The sequence below is a fragment of the Triticum dicoccoides genome, chromosome 2B (assembly GCF_002162155.2).
Source record: "Triticum dicoccoides isolate Atlit2015 ecotype Zavitan chromosome 2B, WEW_v2.0, whole genome shotgun sequence".
Classification (NCBI taxonomy): Eukaryota; Viridiplantae; Streptophyta; class Magnoliopsida; order Poales; family Poaceae; genus Triticum; species Triticum dicoccoides.
In genome coordinates, this window is record NC_041383.1 from 815453230 (window position 1) to 815468967 (window position 15738).

General features: G+C 39.0%; 1 protein-coding gene across 1 annotated transcript; it reads right to left on the reverse strand.

The window, feature by feature from the left end:
- Nucleotides 1–1829: 1829 nt before the first annotated feature.
- On the reverse strand, nt 1830–6775 carry LOC119366558 (protein NRT1/ PTR FAMILY 5.10-like). The gene is made up of 3 exons (XM_037632313.1): nt 6521–6775; nt 6208–6425; nt 1830–3311 (listed from the first exon to the last, which is right to left on the reverse strand). The coding sequence occupies exons 1-3, from the start codon at nt 6651–6653 to the stop codon at nt 2040–2042; spliced, it is 1623 nt and encodes a 540-aa protein (XP_037488210.1). The 5' UTR covers nt 6654–6775; the 3' UTR covers nt 1830–2039.
- Between the last annotated feature and the right edge of the window lie 8963 nt (nt 6776–15738).

Genomic DNA, 15738 nt, shown 5'->3' on the forward strand with positions numbered 1-15738 from the left:
ATGAACATGTAGAGGGTATTGTAGGGTTACTTATGTTGTTTTCAAATTGGTTGCTTCTATAGGGGAACATAGTAGAAAACAAAAAAATGGCGTCTACGCACAACCAAGATCAACATGAAGATGCATAATGAGTTGGGGTCACGATCTTTATCGTCACCGAGTTGCAGTGGAAGAAGAACGTGTCGGTATAGATCATACATGGAGTCCCTTGAACTGTCGATGAACGATCCCACGAACCACCCACGAACAGTCCCTCGAATCGAAGACCGAAAGCATGGCCTCTCTACTTTGTTGCAAGCGTGCAACCTTCACGATCCGGCAGCGCTTCGCCGTCCAGAGCTAATCGTCGCTTGAGAATTAGAGAGACAAGATTAGAACCACACAGGACTTCTAATTATGAGGACTAGAGGATTAGCCTATCACTAATTAGTCAACTAGGACCAACTAGAACTAGAACTAAAAGAACTAGAGGAGGCTCCAGAACTTGTGTGTTGAAAAGAGCACTAAACCTCAAGTATATATAGGTTAGAGGGGAGAGGCCGAGAGAGAGGTCTGCCACCAAGGGGGGACTCCCCTTGGTGCACCGGCCTACGGAGGGGAGGAGGAATCCTCCCCCTCTCCAATTCGGCCTCCTTCCTTAGGGAAGGGGGCGCCTCACGCACTTGGGCCTTTGTGGCCCAAGTTGCCTTCCACCTCTTGACGTTTTAAAAGCCTGTTGAAATTAAATTAAATATAAATAGTTCTAAATAATTTTAGACCAGCTATATATAATTTAACATCCCTGGAAATATTTTCCACCTATATATATTTATCGGTAATACCCGGTATCACGTGATATTTACCGAAATCCTTCCGGTGACCCCGAAACGCTTCCAGATCCTCTTGGAACTACTCTGAATATTAATGAAACAATTACAAAAATATATTTTCATCACTCTTGTCCTAGTAACACTCAGAAGATTGTGATTGCCTTAAGCTTGTGACCCTGTAGGTTCAGTAACTCATAGACATGAACAAAACACCTTTGTTCAATGACCGATAGCGGGACTGTGGATGTCCATATCGATCCATATGAGCACATAAATGATATTCGTGTGAACCTTTGGTTATCATGTGATGTTCCCTTTGCTTCACGATACTTTACAAAACCCGGGATGCATCGGTACCCTCTTGAGTTAACACATGCTCATTATACCGAAATCCTTGTTACCGGTTTTGTTATTCTTCCTCGTTATTGTGTTGTGGCATCTCCGTGACGTAGTCACCTGTGTCTGGCCAGACGATGATGGATGTTGTCACACCGAGACGACCCTAAGAACATCTCTCAATCGCCGGAGGATCAATCCCACCCTCGAGCTATCTAGTCCCTTGTCAAACTTTCTGATGAACCTGTAAGTTGTCGTTATAATCACTGTGTTACAGGTGACGTTTGAGAAACCCCAAAGTCCACCATACGGTAAGAAGTGACTATGATGCTCTGATGGTCTAAGGAGGAAAATCACATGTTAACACTCCGTGTTATTACTACCGATTACAGACGATATTATCTCAATTCATAACAAACAAGTTTGGGTCGATTCAATATGATTGTTCTTCCAACGTCATAATCTCAATGTTGTTCTAGGACTATTGTTACACTTAACGATATCCTAAGATCCAGACAATGTGACCACCAACAACACTTGAGCTAGTCTTAGAGGTGAGACTAGGAACCTTTATTTTATCCGTTTATCATTTCACACGTGAATATGAGTTTTCCAGCGAATCACATATTCCAGGATCATAGCAGTTATAGCATGACATATAACTCTTAGTTATGAACATGGAAGTATAATAATATAATATTATTGCCACTAGGGCGTATTTCCTGGCATACATTCTCAAGTTGTTACAAGGCCAAGTGCCAGAAACAACAAAATGAAACAGGTTTGTTAAACAACTAAAGATGCATTGTCTTCAAGTACCACATAAGTGACCAAATACAAATAGAGTGGCAAACTGTTTGCAGATTATCTACTTCTAGTTCTAGGTTATCACTCTCAAAAGTCTCTCTTGTCCTTGTAGGTGTAGGCTCTAGCGAAGAAGATGTAGAGCGCGAGCTCTACCGCACTGAGGCCGGCAAGCAGCCAGTAGAAGTAGTCGAGGTGGGCGCGGTTGAGGTTGTCAGAGAACCAGCTATCGCCACCGCCTTCGCGTGTGATGCGGTCAATGAGTGAGATGAGAGTGCCGCTGATGAAGCCACCGATGCCAATCACACTGCAGTAGAGCGCTATGCCAAGGCTACGAAGCTCGCTGGGCATCTGGTCATAAAAGAACTCCTGCATCCCAACTATCACGAACACGTCCGCCACCCCGACCATCACGTACTGTGGCACCAGCCATGACCAGCTCATCGGGACCGTCGCATCGGTATCTTCAACTAGGTTGTGCACACGTGCCATCTCTAGCCTCTGGGTCTCCACCAATGCCGCCACACACATGGCGGCAAGCGACATAGCCATGCCTGTGCCTAGTCGTTGAAGTTGTGTCAGCCCAGTTGGAATACCCGTCAGACAACGTAGCGTCGGCACTAGAACTCGATCATAGAAAGGAACGAACAACAAGACAGATGCTGGCCAAAACGTCTGCAACATGGCTGGTGGTAGCACTAGGCTACCAAAGATATGGCAATCTAGGGTGTGGCCCTGCTTGTTAAAAAGTGTCGTGATCTGCACGAATACCACACCATATGCTAGACATGCAACCCAGATCGGCAGTAGCCGTAACACGCCGCGCGCCTCCTCCAAGTTGGTTGTAGCGTCTTCATCTTCATGCATGTGAGTTTTAGCATGGGAGGAGAAGCCTGAGTTTCTTGCAAGCGTGATGAGATTACAGCCGAGACGGATAAAGGGGCTGCCGGATCCAATGATGGATACGTGGAGGCGATAGGTGGGAATACCAAGGAGGAAGACGATGAAGGCGCAAATCATGACGGTGCAGAGCATGCCAAAACAAATTCCCCAACCAAGATTCTCCTGGATGTAGCTGACGGCAATGATGGCGACAGCGATACCAATGGATATGGAGAAGTGCCACCAATTGAAGAAGGAGCTGCGGGCGGCACACTCCCTAGGGTGCTCAGCGTCGAATTGATCGGCAGCAAAGGCAAGTCCACAAGGCTTGTCAGCACCCTGCGCGAGGGCAATGAGATAGAGGGAGACATAGAAGAAGGCCACCTGCGGCGACAAAGGGTTAGAAGAGGGGTCGTTGTCGAGGGTCGATGATGGTCGCTGAGTCAGGAGTGTGGATGCTAGAGTGATCATGCCATAACCCTGCATGTATATGAGTAGTTATTTCTTGTCAGTGTTTGTAGAAAATATGGTCTAGTAGCACTCCCTAATGTGCAATGAACGTGTCACCAATCATATTAAAAGCTAGCACAAATAATCTAAAACTACACCTATATATTCTGTAGCAAAATCCCCAATTGCAAATTTGGGGAAATAATTCAAGTGTTATTAATAAAGAGGAGAACATGGAATTAATATATCTAGAAATGTGGGATATTTTACTAATATTGTGATTATTAATACATAGTACTTATACATGGAATTAACTTTTAATCATAGGTGTACTTGATTTGTATTGTATTGAATTGTGACTGTATAATCAAAACATGAAGAGGAACGGTACATTTGAGAGATAACATTTTTTAAATTTTCAATTCTAGCAGCATGACCAGTGTGGGCGATCGACGGCCTCTTCCAGGACAACAAGATAAACTGGTTAGTACTCCTCCTTACTTGAGCATTGTCGATTATTGTCCTATATACTATTTAAAACCTCACAAGCATGCTCGCAAATGCTGGCACCCCTACCGACACGAGGCCTCCTTCAATATCTTCGTGGCCTCAACGAGCAGCTGGACAACAACATCTCCATCCTCATACGTTTTATGGATCCATTCCTGATGTTTGCTTGCAACCCTCGCTCATGAATGTCAAGGAGATGAAGAAAAAGCACCACCAGCACGCTCTTCACAAGTGCACCCGTCCGACGGTTTTCCTCGCGGTGCCAACCATTTTCCTTTTCGCACGACAAAATTCTAGCCAACCCTCTATGATCAATGGCATGACAAGAACAAGAAGAGCAAGGGTGACACCAACAATCGTGTCGGACAGTCATGGTCAGTAACATGGGCAGGTTCGAGGGAACTCACCCGCACAGCCACAACATTGTGCATGGTGCACCTCAGCAAGACGCCCTTTGCACCATCCCATCATAAGGCAGTTAGCCAAGCGTTGTGCACGCCACCTCTGGCATCACATCTAGTTGCCTCATGGCCATTCATGATCTAGTTCAATACGATGGCATTACATCCACCACCGTCCGACAAATGGTACATGAACATTGGCGCCTACTCGTACTTGGCATCCAAGCCTTGTATACTCACCACTTGAGTGAGCGGGTCTTTACCTCCATTCAAGACTGTAGAGACGAATAAGCGTCATTTTTTACGCTTGAATTGTTTGTGATTGATCTAGTTGTAGTCCTACATATCCCATGTACAAGAGTCAACTGACATACCAAAATCTAGCACAAATAATTTAAAACTATTTTGAATTACGGTATGCATTCTTCCAAATGTAAAAATATATTGATATATAAGGACAGCGGAGAGCATGCAAGCAGTACAAACATTCTAGACCATATTATTCAAGGGCCAATCATCACTTAATTTAGGAGTAAGTAAGGTGTTATTCCAGTGACATTTAAGAAAAGTTCATACACATTTTGGAGTAACGTTCGACCTGTCGTTAATTACTCAACTAGCTCAAGTTACACACATCATCCACAGCAGAAATATTGTACACTTGCCTATTGTCAACATCGATGTCACAGTGAAACGTACGAGCCATGAGATCAACCTACAGTTCCACTGATTGCGCTCAAGGACTAGATTTTAAAGCAATGAGTTTGACGTGACAAGGCCGTGGCCTACTCTACTGTAGAGTCGTTGTCTGTTGCGTCAAAATTAATAAAAGTCTTACAAAACCAACAGTTTGATGGATGACCACTAGATGTAGTCCTTGTCAGACATGCATGTACCTGATCCTAGGTTTAAAGAAGAGCGGGACGTGCTTTTCTACGCCGTCAAAGTTGCTGGGATTCCATAAATTTTCTACTACATGGGTTTCAAAATATAAGGTGTATTAGTCTTTGAAAAGTCAAATCTTTTTAAGTTTGACCAACTTTGTTGACAAATATATCAATATTCATAATATCTAATTGGTATCATTAGATTCGTCGTGAAACGAATTTTCATATTTTATTTATTTAGTATTGTGGATGTCAACGTTTTCAGCTCTGAACATGGTCAAAGTTAAATAAATTTCACTTTTAGGTGAATTAAAAGAATTACTGGTGCTACAGTCCAAAATATTGGCATTCCTTTTTTTAGGTGGTGAGAGTGTGTGTGGGACTGGTATTTTATTATGGGCCGATTGTTGTCGATTGATTTTTAAAAATGGTTGGTTCGATCAAAATTGTGAACCAAATCTGAAATTGTATACTTCAATCAAATTAAAAGCTCCAAAATTATGGAGTATACTGAATGGAAAAAAAGAACGGGAGAGCTTTTCTTGAGAAAAAAATGTCATTCACCCAGTCAAAATTTGATGAAATCTTAATTAATTGTGAAGCCTTAAAAATTAGGGAGCATAGTGTATTTAATTTTTTTTCTCTGGAATATGGGTAGAGACTTTGTGTGAATTTTTTTATGTGGTGATGTGCATGAAAATAGGCGTTGTGCATACGCCCGAAAAAAGAATATGTGTTGCGAACCTTCCTGTGATTGGATGTTTAAGAGGACAGTGATATCCTCATTCCACCAGAGTTCAAATCCTGGTGCTCATCCTGGATTTATTTTAAGATTTTCGGCGATGCACGTTCAATGGGAGGAGACGTTTACGTCGACTACAAGGCGTCAATCTCGAGATGATATGCCGGCTAGTCTCTCGAAAGTGCTCATAGGGATAGAGTCTACGTGTATGTTCATAGAGATGAGTCTATGCACGTATATATGAGCGCCTGCGTCTGTACTGTTTTTGAAAAAAAAATAGAATATGTGTTGTCCAACCAGGGTAATTGGTATTCCTCAAGCAACAACCAGGACCAGTCTATCTAACTAAAAAAGATGACATGGAGATTAATTTCCTTAGTCATTACCAGGACGTAGAGGGTGCAGGCGAGGATGATGGACCAGTAGCGGCCCAGCCAGGAGTCGGCGACGAAGGCGCCCAGCAGCGGCATGAGCCTGGCCGTCCCCGTCCACACGTTCACCGCCGCGGCAGCCTCCGCGTTGGAGTGGCCGAGCGGCCCTGTCATGTACGTGATCAAGTTGGCCGACACGCCGTAGTAGACGAAACTGCCGGCGCCCTCCACCACTGCGTACGCGGTGTGCACCGCGACCTTGTTAGCTATCTGGGATATAAATATCTGGATCGAGTAAAGAGCTAGCTCTAGGACATGCAGTGCATACCGGCGACGAAGATGGCGGAGCGCCACCCGCCGGAGGTGGCGCGGTAGACGGGGCGGCCGCGGAAGTCGGAGACCCCGGCCAGTGGCTCCTCCTTGCCCTCGAGAAAGGGAGCCTCGGCATCCACCGCTGCCATTTCCTAGCTTGCTTTGCACATTTAGCTTAAGCCTTGTTAGCGATATATATCACCATCGTGGGTGGTTTGTTCCTGTCAAGGAGCAGTTCATGTTGCCGGACGGACTAGGCCGCTGTGACTGTGATGCTGCACTCTACTAGTACTAGCTAGTGCTTGTGTGCGTGGTTTCCATGTCCATCGGCACCATGCCGGTACGTTCTTGCTCCGTTTTCATCCACACAAATACTCTCGCGTCTCCATCCGTCGCTCACAGACAGCTTGCTTCTCATCTCATCCATCCCCTCCCTCAGACGTACGTGTCGATATATTACTCTGTGCCTTCTCTCTAAAAAAAAAGAAGATAGATTACTCGGTGAAACAGTGCATGAAAAGACAGAACTCAAATACTAAGCTATTCGCCGTAGGTGAACAGTAGTCATTCTTCCCCGCCAAAAGAAAAATAGTTATTCTGCACGTCCTTATTTTAGCACCAGAGTTTACATCACATAAATTTTATCTTCGTTGTAAGTCAAGATAAATGTAAGGAAATGTATATACTATATATAACTTTTTTGTTTGCCGACGTAAAACTGCAAACGAAAACACCACGCAGAATATGCATAACAACGAATTTGTGTGGTATGACTCGTATCATGTGTTTCTTATGACGATTTTTGAGTTGTAAGTCGACATGAAGCATACGTAACTTGTGTATACTCACCATAAATTATGGATGTGACGGCTTAAGAAAACCATGGGTGCAAAATACTTTCTCTTTTTTTTAGTTTGCATATAACTTTGCGGGTTGTTTTTTGTAATAATCTGCGTCTTCCTATTTTCCTACCGACTCTTTCCAAGTTTGTCCCTAAAATTCTGTTTTTCATGCACCCTCTCGTAATTAGTTATATGCCATGGGAGGAGACCCAATCAAACGTGATGCATTTACAGTGTGTGCGATTGTGCTATCTTAGAAGTACCACATAAGATAATTATTTGAAATGACCTGTCTTCTCTTAGCGTGAGATCTCTCATCACATATTTAGGTTTATATAGTTAATTATTAGATAGCACTAAGAGAGAATATGTGTATTTTTATTTCCATCACCAAATTATTGAAAAATTAAGATATGGCTTCTTTGTCAACCACTATACATTCCCTTGTTGGGGGCACAAGATTTTAGAACCATACACAAGAAGCAAAAATTTGTCCACACGAGGTTGTCAGAGCATGGATAATATAGGTGCAAATGTTTGCCCCGTTTTTCGATGTATAGACGGTGATCATCTTGTTGTTGACCATTTCCCTCGTGATTCCTTTGTCAAAATGTTTACTGGCTACCAGTTCAAAGAACAAGTTTACTGGCTACCAAGGTGGTGTCGCTGTCTGGAAATTTCAGCCATTTTATTTTTTCAACGCTGGAATTCATACGACTTACACACATTTATTCATTGAGCTACAAACTTACGGCAGGTTTGCTACGGAATTTACTTACAAGGTTACGTGTATGGCCACGGAGAAATCAGTGGAAGTCTTCTATATGTTTAGCATATTCGATGCATTAAAGACTTGATGTGAATGTGCACGGTGCACAAATAAGGAGCAGGCTAACCTATCACTGCAAGTGCTGGGTGATAAACAGCAAGCTGGCCAGCTAGATAACTGCTCCAACATCATTGGAACAGTCCGAAATTAAGAAAACAGACCACGACCGGTCTTGCCACTATTCCCATCATACACTACTTGAGCTGCAAAATAAATAATCTCTCTCGCGCGCGCGCTTTTGCTCGCTCACTCACCACATCAAATTTCGAGTATGTGTGAACACGGTGATAATTTTCAAGTAGGTGTAAACATGGTTATTAGAATCAGGGCAAACGACAATGGCAATGGAGAGAGTAATTGGATTACTTAATTAGTAGGAATGCAGAAGCGGAACCCGTCAGGCATGGAAAATATGGTAAGTTAGTTTAAAAACATACTCGAAGCATCACACAATCCGATGACTAGACTCAACCACAGCTTGCACATGAAGCTGGTTTGTGCTTGCATCCATATAATTAGGGCGTGCATGCATGCTTTATGCATGACCTCTGTTCCAAAATAATTATAATTTTGGATTTGTCTCAAGTCAAACTTGTTTAGGTTTGACTGAGTTTATAGAAAAGCATTTTGACATCTAGCACACCAAATTAGCCTCATGAACTTCTTTATACTAGTAAGGTACACGTGTATTGCGCGCATGAGATTTGCTAACCAAATTACGAATAAATATCACACTATAGCATGTAAACTTTGAATCATATATGCATGATGTAGACGTTCGTTTAATTCTTATAGTTCATCTCATTCAAAATCAATTAGTTTTTATAAAAAAGTAATCTATTTTATGATTCATCTAATTGTGCGTGGCAAAGCATAAAGTAAAAAAGCTAATAATGGCAATTCAACTAGAAAAAAAGTTTGGGAAATTATGATACGGAAGATTCTAGAACAAAGGAGAAGTACTTGTGTTTTGAGGTTTGTGCATTATGATTAAGTTTAACCATGGCAGAATCTGGTGGAATGTAGATGATATCCAACGGTCAATAGTGTTCAGATTTGCCATATTTGCACCGTCGGATTGGCTTCATCCAACGACCATTTTTAAAGTTATTCACACACTATATAGGGGTATAGATAAAATACTCCCTCCGCCCTATAATATAAGGTCATTTTGCAAGTTGTTTTAACTTGCAAAACGATTACTATGAAGTTGATTAAATTTAAGCTAGTTTGACTTTAGGACAAACCGTGTTCTTTAATCATGTTGGAACGGAGGGAGTATATAATTATGTGCTCTGGCACATGCAGTGCATCACGGACGACGAAGAGGGTGTAGTGCGTGGCGCGCGGCCATGGAAATGGGAGAGGCAGGCGTCCATGATTGTCATCTCCCAGCTTTCTTCCTCAGAGCTTGTTCGCCGTATATCTTATCGTGTGGATCCAAGATAACTGCCGGTTGGCTGATCCTTGTCACGGAGCAGTTCGGGTTGCTAGTTGGACTGGATCGCTTCGACGACGACGCCGCGCTATACTGATACCTAGTGCTTGTGTACACAGTTTCAATGCTCCATCAGCATCAGGTATTTACTTGCTCCTTTTCATCCACGCATATTTTCATGTCGTCGTCATCCCGTGACTCAGGCTCGTAGATTTCTTTGTCATCTATCTACTCAAACGTGTCGGTAAATTACTCTGTGCAAGAATGCACATCAAAAGACGGAGAGATGTGGATTTTAGAACCATATATATGTGGGAATAAATGAAATTTTGGAACCTCTTGAAATAGGATTTCATCCCGCTTTATAAATAAAGCAAAGATCGCGGACCGGCTAGTTGGTCTCAAATATCGCGGACCGGTTTATAAATAAATGAAATTTTGGAACCTCTGGATCTTGATTCTTTTCCCACGGGCTCCCAACAACAATGAGAGTACAACCCATATAACATCTAAATTCCAGTGTACATCCCACGTATGATAACCTGCTAGGACCGGCTAGTTGGAGCGTGTACAGCGCAATCGCGGCAAATCAAGCGGGATGCTGCGAGGCAGAGAGCGGACAATGCAAGGAAAAGAATATGGGTGACGTGGATGCTTGAGAGCGCAAACAAATCAGATAGCGGGGGCTCCTATTAAGTATTTACATATAGTAGATTATAGTTGCGTGGTTGTCTCGACGATGTACTGAAGGTAAAGACAATATACTATCAACATTATGTCTTATTGCTTAATGTAATACTATTTTAAGTTAATACTTTGGGATGCATGTTGTATAGGGGTCTTAGGGTGGAGTAGTCACTATAGATACTGTTGGATGACGATCTATAGACGTAAGGACGTAATGCCTATATGAAATCATGCCATGAATAATCATACACATAAAAATTAAAATTTAATCGATACACAAATGTAATTTGTTGACCATACCTATTCTATGTTTACTGGAGAGAGCCTCTAGTGAAACTATGGATCCCAATCCATTCATTCTTATTTCTTTCGACCTCGACCGCTTGCTTTTAATATTTTTTACAATCTAGTCGGTTTCATTAGTCACTTCCAACCATCAATTCCATCCACACTATACACATAATCCTTGTAACAGGCAAGACGGGAAAACTGGCAACCTTCCTGGCCAAGCTCGGGACTAGTGAAATTTGCTAATTGTGTGCAGGTACTGATTATTAACTATGTTGTGATAGTTCTGTTTGTTTGATAAACCTTAGTTCTCAACTGAAATACTTGCTTCATGAACTACATCATCCCTCCAGTTAAGGGTCCCAACAACTTCCATGGAAGTGGATCATCATTTGTCAGGACAAAACAGGTTTGTAATTGGGATCTTATTTTGTTCTGTACCCGGAAATACCCGAGCCTGGGAATGTCGAGGCACTGGCATGTCAAGAAGAAATTTCACTAGCTAATAAAGATTTTTGTGTCCACCACCTCTATATTGCTTCAGATTGCCTAACCGTTATTAAGAACATCAAGGAAGGAGGTAGTGGTCAGTATGGGTCTATCACGAGAAAAAAATTCAGTTGGAGTTTTTTTCTTTTTGCTATTTTTTGATTTCTTTCATGAATCTAGGATCTCGAATTATAAGGCTCACAATACTTCCAAGCATAATTTTTATTTAGATCAGGGTAGATATGTGTGCTCGGGTCGAACTCATGATCCCAATATTATCCTTGTAACTCTTGTCATCGATCAATAAAGTCTAGAAGATTGTTCCTAAAAAACAACGATTTTCATGGATCTCTGTTCTCCCTTTCATTTTTCTTTTTTTTTTCTTCTATTTTATTTCCTTTTCCTGGTTTTCTTGTACATATTTCTTATTCCATCGATTTCCCCTTTCTATTTAATGTTTATGTTTTGTTTTTTTATTTCCCTTTTATTGTTTCTTATTTTTCCTATTCTCCATTTCTTTTTCCCCCAATCTATCTTTTCTTATTTCATTTATTCCCATTATTTCAGTTGCATTTTTCCTTCCTTCTCTTAAATATAGGTGAGAGATTTTTCCTAATACACGTTAACTATTTTTAAATGCATGGCAAACATTATACAAATACACGTTGAATTTTTTATTTCCATTTTTTAAGTTTGATTATTTCCATTATTCTTATCTAATCTTCTTGTTTTGAGATATTATTCGGGCTTTGCTTTTTCCGGTCATCTTCTCGTAAAAAAATGTTCAGGGCGATTTTGAAAAATATCCCTAACATGTTAAATTTTTCATCACTTACTTTCAAAAATATATCAGCTTATTGTTTAAAACAAGTTCATCATTTATTGCCAAAATGTGCATCGAGTATTTTATTAAATATGCATAATCTATTTTTCAAAAGAAAAATCATTAAGTCCTTTATAAGCGTTGGTCCTAAAACAACTATTCATCACCTTTCTATAAAATGTTTATCTGTCTTTTAAAAATCATCATCATGTATTTTAAAAGAAGTTTGCAATCGATGTATAAAATGTTCATTGCGTATTGAAAATATTTTAAACATGGATTTAAAAAATTTATCTTGTATTTCTAAAAAGCATTATGTTTTTTGAAATATATGAACACAATAAAAAATACATAAACAATATTTACAAAAACAATTGTTGCAGTATATAGTTAATTGTTTATTATTTTCCTATTTTTCAATCGAGTTATATTCTTTGTTCAACATCTATTATAAATGTTCATAGTATTTTGTAAAAATAAAATCTTGTATTTCTAATTTCAGACCGATATTTTCGAAAAAATTGACATGTTGTTACAAATGTTTGTCATGTATTACATAAATTTTCATCATCTTTTATAAATTTTCATTGTGTATTTATGAAATGTTAACTGTTTATTTAATAAAAATATCCATTATGTGGTTAAAATGTTTATTCGTATTTCTAAAAATGCTCATCTTGTATTAAAAATGTTGACCATGTTTAAAAAAATATTTTTCATGTATTGTAAAAAGAATTCCTTTTATATGTATAAATGTTTATCATGTATTTAAAGAAGTTCATCATGCAGGTAAACATGCTGATAATATATTCTCTGATTTCTATTTTATGTTTAAAAACTATATGAACACTTTCAAAATATAACTACACACCTGAAGAATTCTTGAAATATGTGTTTGTCTATTCAATGTTTAGTCTTTTTTCATAATTAGATATGTAAAACTATAGCAGAATAAAAGTTTATTCAATGCACATTTTGAAATAGGTTTTTCACACTTATGTCTTGTGCGCGTGTACACACACACGCACACACATTTAGTTTTTTGAGGGGTATACACACATGTGTGTCTTTGTTTTAGAACAACGACGTTGAGGTATCCTATAAAAATAACTTGTGATGTGCATGCTCGCTAATGCAAAGTAGGAAGCAACTAGTAGGTCTGCCCAGGAGGTCAACAGCGCGGCAAACAACATGAGTGAGGGCTCGGTCTTGCTTTGCTATATATATACCACATAGGTCGACGGAGTGCACCAAACGCGCACACCCACCCCCAGCTCTCTAAGTAACATCGGGCCCGCCCAGGATACCTCTTCCCAGGCTGAGTTTTTTTTTCATTTTTCATTTGGTTTTACTATTTTTATTTTTTTTCTTTTATTTTTCATTTTCATTTTTCATTCCTTTTTTCAAGTTATTTTTTCCTTTTATGTGTTTATGTTCCTTTTATTTTCTTTCCTGTTTTCATTTCCATTTCATTTGGCGAATATTTCTTTGATTTTGTGAACATTTTTCATTCATCAAACTGAAAACAATTCATCAAACTCTAATTTTGTGAAGATATTTTTTAACATTTATGAAGATATTTTCAAAATAATGAATAATTTCTACAAATCCTGAATATGATCTAAAGAGGGGAAAACAAAAAAAAGGAAAATGAAACAGAAAAGAAAAAACAAAATAGAAAATCACAATAAGGTATGCCTCAGACCGCTCATGGGCCAAACCAAAGGGCCGCGTGGGGGGTGCACATTTCAGTGATTCCCGACGTGCTAGTTGGGCAATGGGAGCCCCCCCCCCCCTAGACGTTCACGAGCACGAGACCTCTATCTCGCTTCTAGCAAGACCATAGCTTCAAGGAGAATATCCGGTACTCCAAACCCCTAGCGTGCTCCCGCTGCTCCAAACTCCGTAGCACATTTTTAAATGTTCGAAAAATTCTGAAAAATAATCCACCACATAGACGCAATATCATTGTATGTTGTCACAAAATTTGAAATAAAATTAGAAACATAAATGACAAATTCGACAGTAATTAGTACACAACATAACTTGGGCTTTAGATTTGGCCCATTATCACATTGATGTCGACAGTAAATAGTATACATCGATGTTGTGTCAATGGGCTGGGAGTACCAAATATTCTCCCGATAGCTTCCCGTCGAGCGTGGGAGCTCCTCTTGCTGACGGAAAGTGCATATGGGCTGCCCCATTAGTTTAGGTTTCCTGCTACCTCATTCTACATGTTAGCCTGTTGTGAGTACGCTCGCAGTAGGTTTTCACTGGGTTTTTTTTTTTGGTTTTCACAAATTTTTTTGTTTCTTCATTTTATTTCTTATCTATCCTATTTTTCTTGTTTCTTTTGTTTCGTTCTTAGTTTTCATCAGTTTTCTTCTCATTTTTGGTTTTCTTTGTTTTATCATGAGTTTTCAGGGTTTCTATGGTTTCTTCTTTTTCTTTGTTTCTGTGCTCTTTCTTTCAATTCTTTTCTTCTATTTCTTCGGTTTTCTGCACTTTTCTTTGGGGTTTTTTCTTCAACACATTTGTACATCTAGAACATTTTTTATATTTGGTTAACTTTTTTCTAATACATGATTAACATTTAAAAATAATATGTTTCATGACTACTTTTTTCATGCACATTTTATATTTTATCAGAGCATTTTTAACCATATTTAACTTTTCTGAAGTATGTGATTATATTTATATATACACCACCAAAATACTTAAATTTTCAATTTTTATTTTCAATTTTTTCAATACAAGTTCTACATATTTTGTATACATCAGGAACATGTTTTTGTACATCTTTTACTTTTGAAATAGATGACTAACATTCTTTATTTATTTTTATGATTGATGACTACTTTTTGCAAACTCATTGTGTATTTTTTCTATATATCAGGAGCATTATTTAATACATGTTTAACATTTTTTAGTATTGATTTACTTTTTTGAATACACTATCAACACTTTTTCACTTTATGATTTTTTGTTCAAATTTTATAATGCACATTCCACATTTTTTGTATACACAAGGAACATTTTTCTGTTTACCTTTAACATTTTGTAAATAGATGACTAAATTGTTTTTAAAATATTGTTGTATTTGGTGACTACACTATTTCATGCACATTGTAAATTTTCGTTATATATCTGGATCATTTTTTTTACAGGCTTAACACTTTTTATATATTTGATTTACCATTTTTGTTACACGATCAACTTTTTTCCAAATGCTTGATTAATACTAGTTTTTAATTCCATGATGAACTTTTTTCACACATACACATGAGCAACATTTTTCCTATACACATTTAACCTTTTTCAAATGCAAGATAAACATTTTTCAAATGTTTTATGTAGAGGTTTTTTTTGTACTTTATTTTTTCATATGATTTTGAAAGGATCGGGTTCCACTAGCAGAGAAATAACAAAACAAAAAACGTAAAAAAAAGTGGCAGTGTGCATAGCTAAACTAAAAGAGAGGGCAACAACTCAAACATCTCATACATCCAGAGCTCTACCTCACTTACCGTAGCATAGCCTAGTAAAGAGTATGACCGAGCACTTGCAGGACATCAAAGACAAACAACCATGTTCTTCGTGTTTAACATGATAACATACAAGGTTCATCCACATTTTTGGCACCACCTTGTAGCAAACTTCACATCCGTAAGGCAACAATATTTTGTGTTGTTTACTCCATCAATGTTCCTCCATTGCTTGATTATCATATCATCATAGTTGACCATATTCGCGTCCTCCCCCTGCAATTCTTCTCACCCTAGCGTGATGAATTTCGTCAGCTCCATCAGCATGCATTGGCATTGCAGTTCTCTAG